Below are 22,792 nucleotides of genomic sequence, written 5' to 3' on the forward strand. Positions count from 1 at the left end.
CCCCCCCCCCCACATCCTTCCTTCTTTGTGCTGGACTATCAAGTAAGGGATCACACTGATGCTCTTTGAACATATAAAGTGTTTATGGTCAAGTATTTTGAGATACACTGGTTTGATTATCTAGAGGATTCTGTCTGGCAAAGTTCCTAATCATAAAAGAACATAACCTTTAGTCGTAGCTCCACAATGTGCTGGTCTTGCAGAAATGAATGAACAGGAAAGCAAAGCTGCACTGTCTTAAAGCAGCCGGACTTACAAGGGAAACCAGTCTGTGGATGTCCTGCTCATCACATGTAGAGTCCATCTTCTGGCTCTTGCACTTGATACTGGTGGAAGCAGAGGGTTCTCCAAACCTTTTGGTTGGACTGTGCAAATAAATGATCTGAAGACAATTGTAGGGACACCTCAGACCTAAAAGACATTCAAGAAAGGGCTAAAGAGACTGGACAATGCTTTCCTGCGGCCACTGCCTAAAAAATTGTGAAGATAAAGCAGATACAGGAGGGAGGGCACACCTGGTAATTCTTCCAAGCCATTTTATAGTGGTTTGGGGTTTTGGAGAGTGTAGGGAAGGGATGGGGAAGGGATGCACCACGTGTATGCAGCAATTCAGATCCCAGGTCATCAAATCAAGGTGAAGATCAAATCAAGGCGCTGGTAGTCTGGTAGTCTGAGGGAGGCTGAGTCTTCGTAGGGGAGATGAAAACTCAGATGTGTCGTCCTAACAGTTTGCTCCCTTGTCCTTCAGTATTCGTACCATCGCTCTGAAAGGTGGCAGAAATAACCCACAGCCCTGGGATCCTAAATATCTGCGTTTTGTCTCTTCTCTTAGAAGCCGTAAGGACAGTTTAGAAAGCGAGAGCTCAGCAGCTATCATCCCCCACGAGCTAATCCGCACCCGGCAGCTGGAGAGCGTACACCTGAAATTCAACCAGGAGTCCGGAGCTCTCATTCCCCTCTGTCTAAGGTGAGCGAAGCCCTCCTCCTCCTCCTCCTCCTCCTCTTCCCCTCCTCAGCTTGTGCTAACACGCTGCCTTTGCCTTGTGGCGGTGTTTCACCATACAGACATGCATGCAATGGGTCTTTAAAGGCCAGAGAGGAGATATTTTGCCAAAACACATTAGAAACAGATGATTCTTTGCATGTGTGTTCATCATGGTGAGATTGTTTCTCGTTCTTTTTAAGTTCTCCAGTGTATTTTGAGTGCTGAAACAGGACAGGGTTAGTAGAGGGCTGTTTTTATTAGTCTGATGCTGGCAACTTTGTGATAAAGAAGGGATGCCTTAACATATTCTGTCAAAGAAATCCTTTAAGTGGTTAATTCTGGCTTATGGGCTCAGATACGAGCGGTTGTGCAAAGCCTGTTTGCAATCAGTTTATGCATGCAAGCGTGTTTTTTAGATAAATTATGTCACTTACATGACCGAAGGAACAAAACATTATGTGCGTACTCTGCACATTGTCTTCTGAAGGTTCAGACTGTATGTACCACCCCTAAGTGACTTTTCTAGGTTTCCACAATTTCAGTCAGAGCTATTTTTAAAAATACCTCTGGCAAATGTAGTCTTTCACATAAAGATGAACTGTGGGGTAGAGACAAAATGATTGCAGGTGATTGAGTTATTTTAGCTTAATGAGTTATGTGTCTGTGGTATCAGAGTCAGCATCAGCAGGTGCACGCTCGCCTGTGCCTGTTGAGAAATGTATTTTATTTTACATCACAAATATGTGAACAGTCTGTCCTGATCAGTCACCACAGCCCAGATCAGTTACTCTCCTGACCAACAGTAACTCATCAAGCACCTATGACTCTTTTAGGCACTATATATCTTACCTGAAGTTCTCCCCCTTGCATGTTGGGAGCCATGCGTGCCTGTCACGTATTCTCTGAGCCTAAATACTGGAGCCATGATTTTCCCTGTGGAAAGCACTGAAGGAAAAAAGGGGAAGTGATACCATAGATGGTCGTGTATGTATATTTTTGTAGGTGTTTGCTTAAGTACTGCAGGTTACATTTGTCAAGCACCAGGGCAATGGATGACTTGGCATTGTCACAGTAGGTAAATTTGGCCCTACCCATGAGCCTGATTAGAAATGCATCTTCATATTCCCACATGATGTGGCATCTGGATTCTCTTTTGCAGTTTTCATCTCACTGACAGACTGGCAGTCCCCTGCCCTTACACACATCAGCCCCTCATCGTGGGGACAGGCGTGCCGTGGGGATTTAGATGTATTCTAGTTCTGTAACAAGGCCCTGACATTAAGGGGGTCTTCCTGCCTCAGAAGGAGGCTTGTGACCTGCTTTGTGGCTCAAATCATTCATATATTCCTGAAAAATTAAGAGTTGCTGCCTTCAAAATGGTTTCCCAAGCTGACGGCAGAAGCTATAGTGATATATCTTCATTATTCTGTTGAACGCTGCTCCCACCCTCTGGGTTCACAAACATATGTTTTATTCCCCAGGGGAAGGCTCTTACACGGACGGCACTTTACATATAAAAGTATTACAGGGGACACAGCAATCACGTTTGTATCAACGGGAGTAGAAGGAGCCTTTGCAACAGAAGAGCACCCCTATGCAGCGCACGGACCCTGGTTACAAGTGAGAGACCCTCCTTCCTTTTTCTCCCCTTTCCTCCTTTACTGTGTCCTAAAAAGGATCCTGCGAAGGGCTTATGGGGTTTAAAAGTGTAACAAACATGTGTTTTCTACTGCAACATCTCTCATAGCTCTTGCGTAATATTTTCAGTACGTAGGGGCTCAAAAACGAATGGTGAACTGTTACTATTTATGTTAATGGAACTGCAATGGATAAGCAGGGGCTGGAAAGTTCAAAAATCATCTGTGAATACAGTAGTGTCCATTTCCTGGAGTCAGCGAACACTTTACAGGCTGTATTTACTCTTGATTTCTTCCAGAAAGGAATTTGGGGAGGCAGAGTGGAATGACCTAAACAAGAATGGAGCCAGGGTGGAAGAGCTAGAAAGCTGTGGGACCGCGATCCTGCAGAGCCAAGCTCTCCCTTTTACATCATCCCCACCAGGAGAGCACGGCTTCTTTCAGTTTGACCTCTTTCTTACTGATTCTTTGACAAAAGCTCATTATTGCTGGAAGCACCCACACGTTTTCTGCACCCAGATTTTTTTTTTCTGTATCACAGATTTTCCTCGGAAAGTCCCCATCTGCTTGGTGGTGCGGGGTCAGCCCCACGGAGCAGCGATGCACTAATGATTCGGTGGCGTAGCGCTGCTCTAACCTTGAATTTCTTCATGGTTATAAACATATTGCGAAAAGAAAAAAAAGAAAAGAAAAAAAAAGCTTTGGGGAATGTGTTTATACAGAAAAGCCTGTCTCTGAGGAGCTATACGCATGCAGTACGTCCCTGCCTTCACTGTTACTGGGGCTTTCCTGTCTCCCCTCCCCTTTGTAGGGTTCTTCTAGCATTGCAGCGCTGCAGTTAACCTTCCAGTGACTTGTTTTCAAGGCATTCCACTGCCCCTATTCATACGTCTGGAGGACATCATACCTTGAAATCTGTACGACTTGCAAAGGAGCTGATCTTGGCTGGAGTCGCCTGGTGTGGAGGGATTTTCAAAGAGCTTGCGTGCTTCGATTGTAGGGACTGGAAAGTGCAGGGCTCCTGTAATGATTAACAGCCAAGGGTCAGGTTTAAGGGTGGGTCGTTTGCTGTTGGTTCCTGCAGCTTGCCAACACACCATACACAGGATCTTGTGACTGTGTTAACTCCAAACATAAAGAGTGTTTGTTTGCATTTACATCACATCTCCAAAGGTATTGATATGTAGAGAAGCCAGGTAACCTCTAAACGGTGAAGAATGGCAGGAGTCACCATTCAGACGTGTAACTAGTATTAACCCTTAGGAACCTGGTGGCTGCCTTGCCTGTTAGTTTGGTGCTGAAAATTCGGGAAGGTTTTTGGAGTAGGTGGGAGGGGAAGGTGGAGAACTGCTGGTTTCTGAACAGTAGGGAGAAGCCAGTTCCCTGGCTTGTCTCCTACACAAGGTCAACTTCTTGGATCTTCTCATCTGAGGTGCCCAGCTCTGCTGCTGGCTCCTGGCCTGTCCTGGGATGAGAATGAAGGAGGACAGACTGGGTGGGGGAGGAAGAGGAGGCTGAAAGCAGCCTGGGACAAGAGGAGGAGCACCGGGTTGTGTGAGATACATGTGGGAGTGTCTGAGGCTCTTGGCTTCATGTGCGATGGGAGGCTTGATCCGTGCTCAGCAGTCCCTTGTGGTGGTGGGAGCGGAGGAGGGAGGTTCATGTGGCTTTGCTTCAGAAGGAAAAGAAGTTGTGGTGCATCATCATCAAATTTCCAAGGAGGCGAGCTGTGTGTTTGGTTTAGTCCCTCGCAGCCTGGGCTGGCCGAGTTGGCAAACCCTGCAAAGCTTTTCACAGCGAGGCCCAGAGAGGATTTTCCTCCTCCCTCACTTGGGACCCCAGGCAGAGCGAGGAGCTCCGAGGAGAGTTGGCGGCTGAAAGCAGATCACTGCAATGCAGGGGCTCCTTGCACAGACAAGTATAAATGGAGGGACCGTGGAGAAGAAGAGAGATAGTCAGCATCTCCTCCCGTGGACTTTTTCCCCTCTCTTAGGGGACAAATTGTTAGCCCACTGCTTAATATCAAGACGTGCTTACGTTTTCCTGAGTCGGTATAGCTTTGATGCAATGGTTATGTTTCCAGGTTAATATTTTATGGCTTTGTTTCTCTTGCTTTCCAGTTTTTCCCCTAGTTAGTGAGCACAGTACTGCTACACTTTTATGGTTGCCCAAAAGCTAAGCTATATCCCGTGTTCTTATTTTGCACCCGGATCTAAATTTTAATTGTTCTCTAGGTTGAAATTAATTTGGAAACTTTTCACTTTAAAGAATAATTTTAAGTTTGACTAAATCAGCAATGCCATTCTATTTTATTTTCATCATATTCTCATAGAAATCTACCAGCCAGAGTGGCTTAAGTTAGGATAGGATCTTTCTCTTTTAGTTTTTAAGAAGAAAGGCAAAATTTATGAAGGATTGTAGTGGTAGGAAGAGGGGTAACGGTTTTGAACTGAAAGAGGGGAGATTTAGATTAGATATTAGAAGGAACTTCTTTATTGTGAGGGTGGTGAGAGCCTGGAAGAGGTTGCCCAGAGAAGCTGTGGCTGCCCCATCCCTGGAGGGGTTCAAGGCCAGGCTGGATGGGGCTTGGAGCAACCTGGTCTGGTGGGAGGTGTCCCTGCCCAGGGCAGGTGGGGTGGAACTGGGTGATCTTTAAGGTCCCTTCCAACCCAAACCATTCTATGATTCTGTGAATAAGTGGTTGAAAAATCCTGGCCTCAGCTCTGCAGCAGCCAGAGGGTGGCTTCTCTTAAGCCTGAGCTTTGGTACAGTGGAAGCCCAAACCTGCAGACTAAACACAGTACCTCCTGTTTACATCTGGTGGGCTGGAGTGGAGCGTGTCCAAGGTGGGAGAGGCAGGAGAGCTGCTGCACAGTCTATCAGCCCGGGCTGAGCAATGAGCTGAGAGTCGCTGGGCTCCAGCAGAGGGTTAGCAGATGACAGGAGTTTGGCAGGTCCCAGCACCATTCCCACCAGCCAGGTGTCCGTATCGCCACCGCAGCTGGGACTCGGCGGGAGCCGTTTTAGCAGCCTCAGCAGAAAAAGCAAGGAGTCATTAGACCACGGAGATTGAACGCCCCATTTCTATCAACAGTCTTTCCAGGTCACATTCAAGGCATGTTAGTAGGGGAAGCCTGTCCTGCTGCTGCCCATGCTCTGGGGATGATTAGATTATTTCATTCTCCAGAGCTGTCAAATTGGCACCTTTCCCAAGGATTTGAATTTTTTTTTTTTTTTAAATATTTTTTTTGCCATTTAAGTAACATTTAATTAGTTCTAAGAAGCTAAATTCTATTAAAGGTCTAAGCATGTCAGGCTGGTTTATTTCTGAACTTCTTCCGCTGTGTCATGTATTGTTGAATAGGGAAATTGCTTTGACTCAGAAACGTACAAACATATTCAAGAAGTCCTCCTTGTTAACACTAGGCTCCTGTTTATATGCTAGTTACCCTGGCAAAGTCTCTGACGTGTAACACTTGCATTAACATTACACATGATCAAAGGCTTCCTCGGCTCTTTCTTCCACTCCCCCTTCCCCCAGAGCTGTGACAGCGGAGCCCCCACGCTGCCTCCTGAGCACCTCTCCTCTCCTTTCCAAGGGGTAGTAGATGTTCCAGATGCACGGAGGAGGGTTGTGTGGCCCCCGTGATGGAGGGTTAAGGATGCTGGTCGTGCAGGCAGACTCTGACATTAACTGCCCCACAGCCACATTTGTATTCGTGGTGGAGTGTCCAAGGTTCTTGGTCCAACGTCTGAGCTGTGCCAAGCGTGCCGTTCATCACAGACCGACCTTGTTTGTCTCTGAAACCTGCCCAAAGCAAGGTGAGGTTGTGCGTGTGTCCTCCCTCCCTCCCTCCCTCCCTTACTTATGTTCTGGCAGATGATAGAGACACTGTTGAAATGTGTTACTGATCAAGCCCGTCCCAATAAAGTTGCCTGAGCCTTTAATACATATTAATATTATCCTGGGGTAGTTTGTGTCAAAGCCTGTCAGCATGCATCATCCTTTGGGAATTACCATCATTAAGTCTCCAGTGATGGGAGTCAGGACATGCTTCTGCAAAGCTCCTCTGCTTTTATGTGGAGCTCTCTGCCCGTCTAGCACAAAGCAGACTCTTCTCCCCTCCTACCTTGCTCACCTGGACTGCTTACTCTCCCCAGAGGGGAGAAGGAGGTTTATTTAACACTACCTTTAGATAATTTCTGCTCCTGCTGCTTTAGGCAGTCATTGTTCTAGGGGAGAAGGTGACACTCAAGTCTTTGATCATGTGCAACGTACATGTTATGCATCAGATATTGCTGCAGACTCTGACATACGAGCCAATACAGTGCAGTAAAAACAAACCTATCGTTAAAGAGTCCTCGTTAACTGCAAAATCTAGCACACAGAATTTAAGAAATACCTCTGCACTTAGCCTTGTCTCTGTTACACGTGTGTGTTTTGATACTACATTTAATTGAAGGGTGAGATATGTATTTTTCACAAAGCATGCCTGCCTCTTTCAGTGTACAGAGATGCAGCGCGTCTGGGGGATGGATCAGGAGTGTGGAGTAAAGTAGACTCCTGCCTATAGGACTTCCACTTCGTTTGTGCAGTGAATGAGGCAGGTAGTTGCAGAAAGACCACAACAGTCTCACGACAAAGCCTGTTAAATGCTGCCCCTGAGAACTGGATCCTGCCCCTGCCTCTCCTACTCTCTTCTTCCCCAGAGTCTTAAGCTGAAATGTTCCCAGGTGGCAAGTGAGTTTGTGTTCCTTGTTTTCTGGATGGCCACCTCGAGGTCTGGTCTGTGTTCCCAGTGGCACGAGGAGGCCGGGAGGGATTCCCCTGCAGATACCCCTGTACCCACCACTGAGTGGGCTGGGAAATGGGGACCTGTAAGCCATGAGATGGGCACCTGCAAGAAGTGGACCTTCAGACTCAGTTTTCTCTTCACTAATTTCCCTCCGTCTGTTCAGTAAAACCTTCTTCCAGTCACCCCATGAAGATTAATTCAGTGCTTGCCAAGCATTCCAGCTCCACAGATGAACACCAGAAACAATTTCAGGAAGAGATTAACATTCATCCTTGCCGGTCAGGAGAGACGGGATCTCTCCGGGGTAAGAGGTCAGACTGGGAGCCGAGGGCTCCCTGCTCTTGCTGGTTTTTCTCTTGTGACTTTGTTAGGTCTCTCAGCTTCTTTTAGCCTCCCTCCCCCTCCTGCTGCATGGCGAGGAGCTCTTCCCTGCCTTGCAGGAAGGCTGAGCACGTCAGAGGCTGCGAGAGTGGTGGGGACAGTAGGACGAGGTTCTTCCGATGTAATCCACGCTGGCAGCAGTCGGATGGAGAGGACTGAATAAAGGGGAAGAGAGTAGGAGGGAACTGGAAAACAACGTGAAGGAGAACGAAGAGAAATGATGACTAAGGCTGCATTTGGTGAGCAGAACTCTCCTGAGGACTGAGCAGGGCAGAGGTCTCATGGGAGAAGAACGGCGGGCGATGCGGCCACTGCAGATTTGTTTTGGGGCCGAGTTAGCATGGGGCAGGCGAGCCCTGCACAGCCATTTCCAAAGCTCTGTATGCCCAGCCTCCCTCGTCTCTGAGTGTAGAAGATGTATGTTTGGTGTATTTTTTTTTTCCAGGTGATTTACTGTGTTTCAGAAGGAGTGCTGTTAGGGAGATGGAGGCTGTGGTTCATTTGTGGTTGGCACCTTCTGATTCTCAGCACAAGGTGTGTGTCTCAACGTGAGCTGAGGAGCTCGTGGCAGTGGTGGGGTATTATCCCTCGGAACCAGCCACTGCTGTAGGATGCAGGATGGAGGATGATGCAGGATGGAGGATGCTGTAGGATGCAGGATGGAGGATGCTGTAGGATGCTCTTTGCTCGCCTCCCACGCCATTCGGTTCGCAAGGTCCTGCAGACAGTGTGTGGACACTGAGGCTGTGGAAATGGGGTTCTCCTCCACTCTCCCTGCCCTTTGTCTCACCTCTGGCTTTGGCCTCTGATCTGCCCTCCATCCTGTTTTTCTGTGTCTCTGCCTTCCCCTCGTCCTGGCCCGTCTCTGCTTTCCTCTCCTCCCTTTTCAGTCAAGTTGGCAAATTCCTTCTCCTCCTCCTCCTCCACACGGGCCTGGCTTCCAGCAGAAATGCTGAGAGGGCTGGAGAGTTTCCCTGCCTTTAGTCCTGGTGTGCCTGGTGCCATAGCAATCCCTCGCTGCTCGGAGGAATGATCAGAGGGAAAACTACTCCTTCACTACCTCTGCCCTGGGTTTGGGGCAGAGCTGCCTTGGGCTGGGACGTGCTCGATGAAAAACAGCTCTTCAGTACATTTTTCTGCCTTTCTCTGACAGGCTTTGGACAAACAGTGACTTTCAGAGTCTTCTGACCTGGCGAGGCATTTTCACAATCAGGGGGAAGACTTTCCCTTGACCTTCAGAGCACTTTTTTTGCTAATCTTCATCACCCTCCTCATAAGGGGTAGTTCTGGTGCTTCTCATCAAAACAATCATACACATTTGTTAGTACTGTCAAAAAAATACTTTTTCCAAAACACCTCTCTGAGGTAACTTGATTCCTTTTCCCCTAAAAACCTTTTTAAAAAATAAAAAATCATAACTGAGGCATCCAGCATGGAAAAATAAGTTGAGGCTTAGGACAGCAAGGTCAAACTTCTCGTAGAAAATGTGAAATGTGCCCGTAGGCAGGATGGGTGCGTGGAGGCTGCGGGAAGCATCCAGCATCCAGGAGCTATCGACATGCACTATCTGTGCTGGCAGTCGTGGCGGGGGGCATTGCTGGGAGCAGGGTCACGGGGGATGATCCGTTCTTTTTTGGTTTGGCAACCTAAGTGAAAAATCTGGGAAAGAAGATCGGGCTGAGCCCAATCTTTAAATATTTTAAGTTTTTCTTGCTGAAACAAAAGCCTTAAAGAGACCAAAAGCTTTAAAAAAAAAAGAAAAAAATCCTTTTTGTGTTGAATGAAACCAGAAATAGAAGGTTTTCTTCAATAAAAAGAGGAAAAAAAATCTAGTTTTGCAGAATGGAGCTGGAGTTGTTAGAAGTTTTGCCTTCTGTAATAAACATTTGAGAAAGAAAAAAAACACATAGGATGAGAAACTCGTATTTTATTCCTTCCCTTTAATTTGAACCCCAATTTCTACTCCTTGGCTTTGTGGGCACCCCCAACTATCGGGTATTTCGGTTCTTCCTCAGCTCATCCAATTGGAGTTGTTCCACATCGTATAAAACACTGAATTAGTCACAGAGACACAGAGCACAAGAGAATGACTCTGTTCCAGTAGAGTTAGGACATTCCCCTGGAAATGAGCACATCTGGTTCTTCTCTCTGCTATACCACATGTTAAATCATTTATGCACATTGGCATAATGGCAGCAGCAGAGGTTCAAAGCAACTCTGGTGCTGGAGATGTTGGCTTGTAAGTGGCAGCTATGGGTTGAGTCCTCTCTTGAAGGGATAGGGATTGGGTTTTGGTCTCCTCAGACTTGAATAGATGTGTTATGCCTGGCATGGTGAGTTAAGGACAGTGCCCACAAACAGGTTTAAGTTGTGTATAACTGCAACCTGCTCTTCTCCAAAGCAATTTTGTGCATCTGCCCTAAGAAAAAAATTTTTCCAGAGTCTTTTGGGTGACTTCCCCCAAAATTCTTGAGCAGGTCTAGGAAGTCTAAGCTAATGTTTTGCCAGTAAGTTTATCGTCTTCTCCAAACGCTCCCCAAAACCTTACTGCATTATCCTTTTGTGTTCCTATTTCTCACTGCTGAATGAGACACTGGAAGAAACTTACACCAGGGTGGAAATGTCCCGTTAGGTCATCACGATCCTCCCTGTATCAACTCTCCTGCAGCATGTTCTTTAGGACTTTGTCCAGGCTAGTTTTAGATGAGTCAAGTTATTTCATCCTTCTTAAGCCGACTAACTATCCTGGCACTTAATGCCCCTCCCTTGCTCCTCAAACTACATTTTTCCTCCTTTGTGTAGGTTTTCTTCCACCCACTTGAAGCATTCCCTGAAATGCCTGTTCTTCCTTTGCTTTTTCACTCTGATAGAATTGGTGTTGCCCGTTGTCTTGGCTCCCTTGTCAGCCCTCTCCCCAACTGACCCAAACATTGTGTTCACTCAGAGCAACCTTGCCCAAAAGACAGATCTTGTCAGGCTGGGCTCTGAGGAGCCCAGGTCCTCGGGATCAGCCTTGTAGTTAGGAATGTCATGGAGAGATCCCACAAGGTCAAAATCTTTCAGCGTCATCGTGTACTTCCTCTTCTGGGATTGTAACATCATGGTGTGAAGCAATAGGGTCCCCGAGGCATCCATGAGTGGATGTTTTTCCTTTACAAAGAGGGCTGTGAATCTCCTGGAAGAGCAACAGTGGAATTTCCCATCAAAGGTGTTTGTTGCAATTCTGGTACCTTTGAGGCCGTAAGGAGAGCTGTGGTGGAGTCAGGCGGAAAGGTGACCTCCTCAGACAGTGTCAGGGCTGGAAGTGACGTAGAAAGATGCAGTGACCAGGCTTCTGCCCTGAACCTCTTACAGAATCCCAGAATGATATGGGTTGGAAAGAACCTCTGGAGATCATCTAGTCCAAGCTCCTGCCAAAGCAGGGCCACCCAGAGCAGGTTGCACAGGAACGTGTCCAGGTGGGGTTGGAATGTCTCCAGAGAAGGAGACTCCACCGTGTCTCTGGGCAGCCTCTTCCAGGGCTCTGCCACCCTCACAGCAAAGAAGTTCCTCTTCTTGTTTAGGTGGAACTTCTTATGTATGTTCACGTTTGTGCCTGTTCCCTCTTGTCCTGTCCCTGGACACCACTGAAAGAGTCAAAAGACTCTTCAAGCCAAGGGGAGAGCAGAGAGATGGGCTGGGGGATGCTTGTGGCCCAAAGCATGGTTCATCAATGTTGAGTTTCAGTGGGAAATGCTGATGCACTTCACCGTTTGCTGTGCTGTCCCCAGGAATTAAGCTGAAACATTTTTTAGGGCAAAGGGCTCCTAAAAGTTGCTGGATATTTGCAGATGTAACAGAGGACACGTGGCTGAGGGCGCAACTGCTCCACCCATTCCAGGCATAGCACCCGGATGGATGAGCAGCTTCTTAGAAGGGTTGGGATGGTTTCACAGGGGTTTATTGCAATGGGTCCCCACCTTCTCTGCCTGAGCCATGCGAGCCAGCTCTGTACTAAGTCCAGAACTAATAAAACCTGGTTCCCTTTCTTTGACAAACCTGCTAGAAAGGCGAGTGGCAGTGTTTAGTGCAAACAAAGCACTAGGGCAAAGTGTGGGATTGTTTGGTTTGTTTCTAGGTAGGCAAGAAAATTGGGTATTGTCAGTAAAAGCACCTGTTTAGTTGTCCCTGGGTTGATTGCTTGTGTCTTGCCCTGGACAAAGCATATTTGTTTCCTGAAGCAGGACAGAGCTGCAGCTCCATTCCTAGCTCAGCTTCTGAGGGTCTTCCTTGATCAAAGACTCACCACCCGTGCCAGACTTGTGACATTGGTGTGACCTCCGGCTCCAACCAGCCTTTCCTGACCTGAGACCTTCAAGCCCTCATGGTAGGGTTGTACCCTACAGTGAGAGATGGGGTGTTAACCCTGGGCTGGTACCTGTAAGCCAACTATAAAGTCTTTAATGTTTTACTAAGCACCGGTTGCTTTCAAAGTCAGCCGAGCTCATCTGGAGCCCCGTGACCTTGTGTATGTTCTCGATCTTGCCTGTTTTCATACAACCTGACACCGCGTACCTGTAACGAGTCACGGTACAGGTTTCTCAACTCTCTGCGGGTATGAAAGCTTCAACACTGAAAGCTTCAGTGCACGCTCCATGGGTTGACCCGTAGGTAAGCCCTGTAGGTAAGAAGTTGGTTCCATCAAGCTCAGGTGAGGCTTGCCACGAGAGGGAGACATCATGCATGTAGCCCTGTGTGTGATCCCTGAACACGTCCACCTGAAGGAGACAGCCCAACCTGGTGTCCTGTAGCATGTTTGGACACATGTGTCTCATAGTAATGTAGTCAGAACCCAGACTCTGGGACCTTGGTTGTGTGGTAGGTACGTGTGATGGAAGACAGGGACTTACCTTTCACTAGTCGTTGTCTTCCAAACATCTGCAGCATGACTTCCCAGCTGCAAAGAACACAACAAGTGGAATGTAGATCTGCTGGCAATGGGGTAACAGGTGTCTGGGTCAGGTCAGGGAGATCCTGGTGCGAGCAGGACCGTGCAGCACCGAAGGAGATGTTTCAGATCCCCACAGCTGGTAGGTGAGGCCGGTCCCTGTTCATACTGCAAACAGACATCACAAAGGCTGAGCTACACCCCGTAACCAGCCTCGGCAGGCTGGGCCGGCCGCCGTGTTTGCTCAGAGCTGGGAAAACACAGCCCTGCGAGCGCCGCGGCACCCGGGACACCCACCACCGCTCGGGAGACCTCCTTTGCTCCCTCAGCACCAGCCGAGAGATTTCATGGGAGAAGAGGAGGGTTCATTGCACATGGGATGGCTTCCTTTGCCCTCCACATTGCGTCGGCTTCTCCCACGGCTGCAGCACGACAGCGGGGCTGTGGTTTCCTTCGGGGAGGGAATAAGCTGCTGCATCATGGTGATCTCTGTGCAGTGTCCTGTTGATACGATCAGTTCGCAGCATCAGAGGAAAAACTCTAGATTCAGGTCTGAAATATAAAGTGAAGGGGGCCTATTTGTTTAATTTGAGCTTCTAAGGTTTAAATCCCAGAGGAAATTAAATTAGGTGCCTAGAGCAATGGCAGTCTGTCATGTTTATTTGCTGGGAATGTCACCTTTAATATCATGCACATATAACGTGTGTGTGTTAATGTAATGGGGTATCATACTGTGCAGGAGCAGGCGTGCTACAAGAACTGGAAACCTGAAATACAGTGAGGGAGGGAAGCTGGGATGGGATTGGATTTATTCTCATGCTTTTCCGTAGGAGCAGGGACTCGCTCCCCAGCATGAAGGTGGTTTTGCTGATTGCAGGTGGGGATGGCAGCCTGGTTGGGCTGCTTCGACGAGGAGAAATCTTGTCCAGATGCCAATCTAGGGTGACAACACTTCTCACTTCAAACCCCTCTTTGGCAGTCCATGTGCTGTGGGCATGTGCCTTCCCCCTGCGTCCTCGGGAGGGCTCGAGTGATGGGTTCCTGTGCCAAGGGACACAGCTGCTTCCACCCACCCTTTGGAGACTCCCTTCTTCTCATAGAGTCATAGAGTCATAGAGTTGTCCAGGCTGGAAAGGACCTCCAAAGGTCATCTAGTCTGACCTTCCCACAGTCAGCAGGGACACCCCCAACTAGACCAGGTTGCCCAGGGCCTCGTCGAGCCTCACCTTGAATATCTCCAGGGATGGGGCCTCAACCACCTCCCTGGGCAACCTGTTCCAGTGCTCCACCACCCTCACAGGAAAGAACCCTCTCCTCATCTCCAGTCTAAATCTGTTCCCCTCCAGCTTGAAGCCATTGCCCCTCGTCCTGTCACTGCAGGCCTTTCTAAACAGGTTCTCCCCAGCCTCCCTGTAGCCCCTTCAGGTACTGGGTTGCTGCTATTAGGTCTCCCCGGAGCCTCCTCTTCTCCAGGCTGAACAACCCCAGCTCCCTCAGCCTGTCCTCGTAGCAGAGGTGCTCCAACCCCCTGATCATCCTCGTGGCCCTCCTCTGGACCCTCTCCATCAGGTCCATGTCCTTCTTATATTGAGGGCTCCAGACCTGCACACAATACTCCAGGTGAGGTCTCACCAGAGCAGAGCAAAGTGGAAGAATCCCCTCTCTGGACCAGGGAGGAGAGTGGGTCCCACAGCAGCGTGGGGTAGTAGAGTTTGGGGTGGGTTTTTTTTCTGCCTCAGGCTGTTAAGGACAGGCTCTGAGTGACACAACTGTGTGAATGTCACTGCAGCAGTTTGTCATTGCAGCCTGTGATGCCTGCCCTCCACCAAAGTTAACTCTGTGTGCGGGGCTTGCAGAACAGCACTGTGATCGTTCCTGAGCAGGCTGCCGTTGCTTTGATCCCCAAACGTGGTCCACCAGGCAGCTGAGCTGTGGACTCCTTTCCCACTCTGCTTCTCAGTCCCTTTAGGGAGCCAGTTCAGCTCACTGAATCAATGGAATTTGGGTTGGTTTTATTTTTTAAGCTGGATTACCAAAACTCACTGAGAGGGGCAGTGAGCTGCAGGTGGGCTCAGCCATCTCAGGGGCTTGCACCTCGGGTCAGTCCCATCCACAGTGCTCCTCATGGGTTTGTCCTTCCTCTGGGAGTCTGGCTCAGCTGGGACCTGACCTGTCCCCCCCCCGACATCTCTCCCTCCACCCCTTGTTTTTTCATCCCTGCATACTCTGTCTTGTTTTCCTCCAGCCTGGGAGCAGCTGGCTGCCTCGCACACGTGGTTCCCATTTCTATCCTGCCCCTGGCACCTTGGGAGCGCCCGGGGGTCTTCCTGCTGCGCTCGTCTTCCCGTCCCCCCGCCGAAGCTGCGGCTCCTCATTCCTGCTCTCTCACCCATCCCAACCTCTGGCATTTTTGCTCATCCGCGGATGGCTGAATATTCATTTTCCTCCTTGCCCGATCGCTGTGAATACCGATTCCTCCTCCTTTTTTTTTTTTTTTTTCCAGCTGCTCTGTAGATTGTTGATGTCTGCCAAATTGTTCTCATTCCCTCGCCCCGGCGACGGGCTGCACCTCCGCAGAAACCGATCTGCTCCGTGCGGAGCCCCGGCTCTTCCTCCCCAGCTGAGCCATCCGGTCGCCCTCCTGCCTCCTTCCTCCTCCCCAAAAACAGCCGACGAACGGGTGTCTCCAGTTCAACAGGCAGAATAGGCACCGGCTCCTGCAAGGAGACTGCGGTGGTTTGCGGTGGTGCTGTGCCTCTCAGCGCGATGGTTCTCGGCGTGCCAGGCGTAGATTGGTGCCAGGTTGCAGAGTCCTGTCCAAAGCAGCAAGTTCCTGGCTGAAGCAGGGCTTGTTCAGGCTGGGGGTATGATCGGAGAGGTCTGATGGAGGTGCCTGCATCCATCCTGAGCAGCTGGGTCGTAAACCCTGGCCTGGAGCCTGCTGCGGGTTGAAATTAAGCAAAAGGGGGGAATGTAGTGGAGAAAGGGAAGTTGCAGTTCCCTCGTTCCCTGTGTGCAATGGCAGGAGGGTGGCAATGCTGAAAGGGAGAGAACTGCAGACACCTGGAGGCTCTCAGGTCTGGATTTGGTGTTTTCAAGTATCTTTTTCATAGGGGCCCGGAGCATCTCTCTGATGAGGAAAGGCTGAGGGACTTGGGTCTTCTTGGTCTGGAGAAGAGAAGGCTGAGGGGGGATCTGATCAACACCTATAAATATTTCAAGGGTGGGTGTCAGGAGGATGGGGCCAGTCTTTTTTCAGTAGTGCCCAGGGACAGGACAAGAGGGAACAGGCACAAACTTGACCATAAGATGTTCCATCTAAACATAAGGAGGAACTTCTTTGCTGTGAGGGTGGCAGAGCCCTGGAAGAGGCTGCCCAGAGAGGTGGTGGAGTCTCCTTCCCTGGAGACATTCAAACCCCACCTGGACACGTTCCTGTGCAACCTGCTCTGGGTGGCCCTGCTTTGGCAGGGGGTTGGACTAGCTGATCTCCAGAGGTCCCTTCCAATCCCATAGCATTCTGGGATTCTGTGATTCTCTTGCCAACCAAAGGAAGAAAGGGAGACCAGAGTAGTCCCTTTCTCTTTCTGTGCAGCAGCCCTGCTTGTGTGTTACCAAAATAGACCCCAGCAGCTTCCACTGGCCAGAATAGCCCATGGCATCCTGGCCATCACTCAGTCCCAGCTGATGTTACTGGCACCAAGGAGCTGGTGGGCATGGGAGGTGGCTTCCAGCACGGAGATGGGACAGCCTGGCTGTCCTTCTTTGAGACAGGAGCTGGAGGGGCTGGTGGAAGGCAGTGGGGCTGGGCACTTTGCTCCATCAGTGTCTGGTGCTGGAGTGGTCCCTTCTCTGGGAGTGAGCACGGAGCTCGTGGCTGGGGAGAACAGGGGAAGAGAAGGGTGAGACAGGGGCCGTGGGGATGGGGGTGGCCTCAGGATGGAAAGCAATGCCAGAGAGAGAGGAAAGGGTGGAGCGAAGGAAGGAAAGGGGAGAAACAAACCTGTAGGCTGAAATGGGGATGATGGGCTGGATGCTGCTGCAACCCAACTCCCAGGAATGCTGCTCCAACGCCCCCTCACCGCGTGGGGATGTTTGCCTGGTCCCGCACCGGCCGCCGTCTCTGCTCCTCTGCCAAGCCAGCTGGCCTGCCTGCAGCTCCGGCCTTTTCGGCCGCTGCGAGGAGAGGCAGGACGTGTTTGCTTTTGGCTATCACACAGAGGTTTTGAAAGAGGGTGGCAGTTCCTCCCCGTGAATTCCCAGGGCTGCTTTCCACCTCCCCCCCCCGGTGTCTCTGGTTTGTGTGACTTGGGGGGCTCCGTGGAGGTGAATTGGTGGCCCCCAGCTGGGAATTTTGACCCGTCAACAGCCGTTTTCCTAATCTTCATGCTTGCCAGCCTGGCCTTGAGATGAACCAAAAGCTTTCCCAGCTCAGGCAGGAGGGACAGGCACGTGCGATACGACGTGGAGGTGCCTACCATGGGCACCTCTGGGAGCACCTCCCGTAGCCAGCATCTCATTGTGGTTCTGGTTCTGAACTGGGGTCAGAGCCCTCCCCGTCCCCAGAGCTTTGTGCCAGGGCTCAGGCTCTTCCTGCGCTGCCATTCCCTCATTAAGCTGTGAGCTCAACTTCAATGGGTCAGATGAAAGCGGCTCTGTCCCCCCACTGTCTCTCCAACAGTTGTTATCTTGACCCCTTTTTCCTCCTTCCCCACTCTTGTCTGTCTAAAGCCAAGCCTCTAATTTTAGACTGAGGAAGATAATTGAGGGTCAAAAAAGATTGCTGTATAATTTTAACTTTTTTTTTTTTTTTTTTTTTTTGCCGTGGTTGGGGTGGGAAGCAAAGTTAGGAGCTCCTTGCCCTCAAACCTTTGTGCTGTGGGAAAGGAGGACATGGGGGAAGGAGCGAGCTGGTACAGTCTGCTCTCTGCAAAAGTTGTTCTGTTTCTTGGCAATTAGCTAAAACTAGGACCGCGAAGGCATAAAGTAACTGTATTTCCTTTGCAGATCCTATTGACTGAAGAGTTCGTAGAGAGAATGCTGGAAGATTTGGAAGATCTGAATTCTCCAGAGGAAGTAAGGCTGCGTCATTCCCATATCTCCCATGTAGTGTCCCAGAGAGCTCAGCCCATCCAGCAGCTTCCCTTTCATCCTCCCCTCCGCTCCCAAGGCTGCAGCCCTGCCCCGTAGACTCGAGGCTTTGCTAAACCTTCCCATCTGCTGTGAACTAAGGCACTGGGAGAAGGATTTGCAAGAAATACAGGGCAGGGATGGGTATTAAGGGAGGCTTAGCATTTCCTTTCCACCAGCATCTTTCCCCATATGGTATCTGAGCGCCCCGAATCTGAGCGGTGCAGCCCCTGGGCCAGGTGGTGGGGTGTCCTCCATGCCACGCATGGTGTCCTCCATGCCACGCGTGGTGTCCTCCATGCCACGCGTGGTGTCCTCGGCAGCAGCTCCAAGCACATCACCTTCCCCACTTTCAGAAAGGCTGGAAGCGGTGGCAGCACCTTTAGACCTTTAGTGCTGAACAATCTGTTGTAGGTGCCTCCTATTTTTTGGGTTCGGGGAACAGACGGGGGCTTTTTCACATCTGCTACTTGGCCTTCACCTGCTGCCCCTGCACAGCGTGCAGAAGACCATCACCAGCCTGGGAGCGTTATAGCAGCAGCCAAGGGAGCTCTATAAAGCTTTGCTGCGCGGTGCTAAACTTCCCCCTGCCATGTGATCTCTTCCTGGGGAACGTTTAACACCCCGTCTCCCATGCATGCCATATAAATATTCTGCTTGACTTCAAAGAGCAGTGGTAGAAATGACATGTAATATTTTTAATCCCATTTTTTACAGCTCCCTGCAGACTCTAAAGAAACTTTCGTTGGCTGGTAGAGCAGCCCTCCCATCCCTCGCCCTGCTCCCCTCCCCCAGGAAAAATCTCAGGGCTCTAATTGTTTAATCCAGAGTTGATTTAATGCCAGGGTGTTCTTCACTGCGTGAGCGAGGGGAGCACATTGCTGGCTGTGCAGTGGCTTTCGGGCCAGCTTTTAGCCAGTTAAATCTAATCCAAAGCTCCTTTTCACTAGTGACATGGAGGCCCAGGAGCACTTTGGTTTGAAGGCCCTTTAGTGAAGGCTTTGGATGGCTCGTGTTCCTTCGCTCTGCGCTGAGAGGCAGAGGCAAGGGGCATGGCAGCTCCTGGCACAGCCACCAGGCACTCGGCCCCGAGTTCCTCTGACTTTGCTAAATTAAAAAAGTTGAAAAACAAACAAATGCAAAGGATGACTTCTCCGTGAGGATTGCTTTGGAACCACTCCTGTTTATAAAAAGGAAAATACTTGGGATGAAATGTGATCTTTCAGCATCCAGATTCCTCCAAGGATTTGTAACTTGCAGGATCCCAGTTTGGGCCAACTGAAGGCGTTCCTCAGCAGCACGGGCTGTTGCTGATGATATCCGTGTGATAGAACGAAGCTCTGCAAGGAAGCTCTTTCCTTTGCTGCATAAAGAGCCACCTGTGTTAAGTGAAATTAAGTGAAATAATCTGTCTGAGTATCTTTAGTCTGATTTTCACATACCCTAGGCATTGAACTCAGAAGAATCCCCTGGGTAGGGTCACTAGATTATATGGTACAAGCTCAACACAGGGTTTGAGTTTAAAAAAAACAGCAACCCTAAGTGGGACTTGGGCTGTTTGTGTTTCCTAGAGGAGAAAGAGTGGGAGTGGATGGTAGCCACTACCCAAAGGATCCTCCTGCCATGACCCTACATCGTGGGTCAGACCCTGAAGCTCCAGCCCTGCATACCAAGGGCAATGGTTGCCAACTGCAGGTTACCCTTGTCCACAGCTGCAGATGGAGCAAGGTCAGGAGCAAATTCATGTTAGAGCTGCCCTTGCTGTAGAGCAGGCAGCTGAAGGGATCTCCTGTAGCAGGAACCTGCCACTGGGCATGTGTTCATGTCCTTCAGAAACAGGGAGCTTTCAAGAAAAAATGCAAGTAATTGGATGGATGGATGGATGGATGGATGGATGGATGGATCAAGGGATGGATGGATGGATGGATCAAGGGATGGATGGAAGGATGGATGGCAGGATGGATGACTCAGGTCACTGTCCCCTTGCACCAACTCTGATTCATGAAACCCCTGGGAAGCTTCAGGCACTGCTGGCCTTGGTCTGAGGACTCTCCTAGGAGAGGACCACTGTATCTGTAAATATTCTGAATTGTCACTGGTGGTGTGGGATCCTGGTGAGACTTCTCCCTGGGAGTCCCCTCAGGGTGTCAGGTGGTGCTACAGCTGTGGGTGCAGGGGAGTTTTAAAAACAAACTCATCCTGCAAACTGGCTTCCAGATCTGTTCCCCCCACAGGTTTTGGACCCTCGGTCTGGGCGCTGGGATTGCGTGAAATGCTTGTTCAGAACTGGTTGCCATCCAGCTCTGGGGCAGATCTGTAGCCTAGGAGATTCCACCCCCATCTTCCACACACACACACTCCCCCTCAGAGCTGTTTTTGAGAGATCTGTGTGAATGCACGGGCCCTGGCCAAAGGTGGCTGTGAGAAGGGTTGGTGGTAATGCTCTGTGGTCCTCCATCCCCACACAGTCATGGTTGGGATTGGAGACGTTGGGGTGACTTCCCAGCCTGAGGTGGGGAGCCCTGGAGCAACATCAGGACGGGACCAGTCCACTTGCCTTGTTTGGGAAACACTGGCCAGACACAGTGCTGTGTAAACCAGACTGGGGCAAAAAAATCTCTGTTCCCTCTGCTTCAATCTGTGTTTGCAAAACAGCCTGAGCAGGCAGTGTGAAGATGGGGCATTGTACGGGCACTCCACGGAGCCTTTGTAGCTGAGGTGGGCAGGGCTGGAGCAGAAATGCTGTTCAGGCACGCTGGCTGCCCCAAACCAGGGTGGCACAGTTTGTCCTCCCAGAGGTGATGGCCATTTCCAAACCTGTCACCCAGCAGAGCCTTGCAAGCTCCCCCACGTGCCACCTGGTACAAGCCAGAGTTAGAAACCTGCCATAAGTCTCCCTTTAAATCAAACAGGGGGCTCAGGGGGCTCAGGTAGATGAAAGGAAAGGGATCAGGTAGGAGGGGAGATACCTGTGCTGCCAATTTTCAGAGAGATAGGGCAGGGGAAATGGTGTTGGGGACACAAACCCTCCAGAATCCATCTGATGAAATAAACAGTGCTGAGGCTGAAATCTCAGAACTTTACTTTGGCAGCTAAGGCACAGGCCACATTATCTAATGTCCACTGCTGTCCAAAACATACTGATGGGGAAATGTTTTCTTAGTGGCCTCTTGTTTTAAAAAATAATAATAACATGGAGCTGCGTGCCTTTGAAACGATTTTGGGGTTGTTTTTTTTTTTTTTTTTTCTGTGCAGGTTGCCGCGATATACATTAACTGGTTCTCTTTACTGTCTTACAGTTTAAACTTCCAAAGGAGTACAGCTGGCCTGAAAAGAAACTGAAAGTTTCCATCTTGCCAGATGCTGTGTTCGACAACCCGCTGCATTAGAGCTGAATTACACCCTCCTAACAACTGGGAGAGCCAAGTTACTGTCCATTACCCAGTGACTCACAGGATAATTAATGCAGTAAAAACTCTGCCTGCAAAGAGAAGAGTTTGCTGCACAACCACTGCAAACAGAAGAGGAGCTACTCAGCACCAGCCCAGACCGAACTGAGCCCTTTTCCTTTATCCTTCCCAAGGCTGAGCTCTCTGGGAATAGCCTGCGTATGTGTGAGTGTGAGTGAGAAATATTTAACTATGAAAATTAGTAGTAAGAATCCTTTCTCTCTCCTAGCTACAGAACTCCCCTCTGCCTTAGCCCAGGGTGTAGACGCTCTGCACGCCTGTATTTACACATGCGTTTCTGCCAGGTGCGAGCCTATAATCCATGGATTAAATGTTCTTTACGTGACTCTGGAGTCCTTTTGTTAGCCAAACTTTTACTGACTGCAGAACTGTTCTTCCATGTGCTATTTTTTTTTTTTTCTTTTCAGAAACGGAATGGTATTTCCCCTGTTTAAAGGAGGCCAAAAGCTCACATGCTTGAAGCTGAACAGATTTAAAGATGAACTTTCTAGTTCAGTCAAGAAAAACAAACCCAGATCCTCCCTGCCCTCAAATTAGGCATGTTTTAAGTGTTGGTCTTGGTGCTATTAGCTATGGTATCGCTGCAAACAGAGGCAACTTTATTCTCACGCATCCTGTCCTTGTGCCTGAACCCCAGGGAAGGTCACAACCTCTGGTTTTGCACAAGCAGGAGGAAGAAAGCTACCGGGGCGGGGGAGATCTCCTGTTTACAGTCTGTTTATCTTTAAAGAGATACTGTCAAGTATTTTTTCCTTGCTATTGTACAGAATTTGAGGAGCTAGAAAGGACCATTTGTTCACTGGGACAACTTCAGCAGCTCTGCGGGCTCCAGAGGGCTGCTTGAAAGCATATGAAATGGAGATCTCCACTGCCCTGGCGTAGCAGAGAGGAGACTCAGCCTCAGTAAAGCGAACTGTTCTCCCTGGTCCAGCGGGGTTGTGCCCTGGTGCAGCTCCATTTTCCCCTCTAGCCTGGCTGAGGTGGCTCTTGTTGGTGCTGACGTCCATCCCTCCTTTCAGATAGCTTTGAACCCTGAATCGGTTTGAAAAGCCCCTCTTGTCTAAATCCCTGTTGGCTTCCTCCCCGGAGCAGACGTGGGTGTGCAGAGGAGATGGGCTCTGCAGGGTCAGGTTGTGTCTGTGCGTGGAGATGCTGGTCCCCACCACAGGCTGTACCTCCTGCTGCTGCCCAGGTCCTTCCTGCTGCGTCTTCCCCAACCTCCCTCTGCCCCATTGTCTTTTGGTGACAACTCTTCACTCCTTGGCAGGGGAGGTGCAGCTTCCCTTCCACCCCTCTCTGCCTACAAGCTAACTGGGTGATGTATGCGCAATTGCCGGTGTGATCCTAAGACAAGTATAACAAAAGCTTTTTAACACTTCACTCCCCTGATCAAACAGCAAAGTCCAGGAGGCCTCACAGTACCCCAGGGTTGCTTTTCTGTTTGTTTTCTGATTTAATTTCTTCCT

The 22,792-nt window shown here is 49.8% G+C and overlaps 1 protein-coding gene across 2 annotated transcripts in view; it reads left to right on the forward strand.

Moving 5' to 3' along the window:
* The window catches only part of SUFU (suppressor of fused homolog (Drosophila)), a 98,074-nt gene extending 76,423 nt beyond the window's left edge, over positions 1-21,651 (forward strand). For both annotated transcript variants that reach the window (XM_014959155.1, XM_014959164.1), the window contains exons 8-11: positions 833-967; positions 2,467-2,605; positions 17,734-17,802; positions 21,156-21,651. In XM_014959155.1, coding sequence (XP_014814641.1) covers positions 833-967; positions 2,467-2,605; positions 17,734-17,802; positions 21,156-21,245 — 433 coding nt within the window. In that variant the 3' untranslated portion in view covers positions 21,246-21,651. The remainder of the gene's footprint in view (positions 1-832; positions 968-2,466; positions 2,606-17,733; positions 17,803-21,155) is intronic.
* The last annotated feature ends 1,141 nt before the right edge of the window (positions 21,652-22,792 follow it).

Source organism: Calidris pugnax, unplaced genomic scaffold (genome assembly GCF_001431845.1).
Source record: "Calidris pugnax isolate Ruff unplaced genomic scaffold, ASM143184v1 scaffold4, whole genome shotgun sequence".
Classification (NCBI taxonomy): domain Eukaryota; kingdom Metazoa; phylum Chordata; class Aves; order Charadriiformes; family Scolopacidae; genus Calidris; species Calidris pugnax.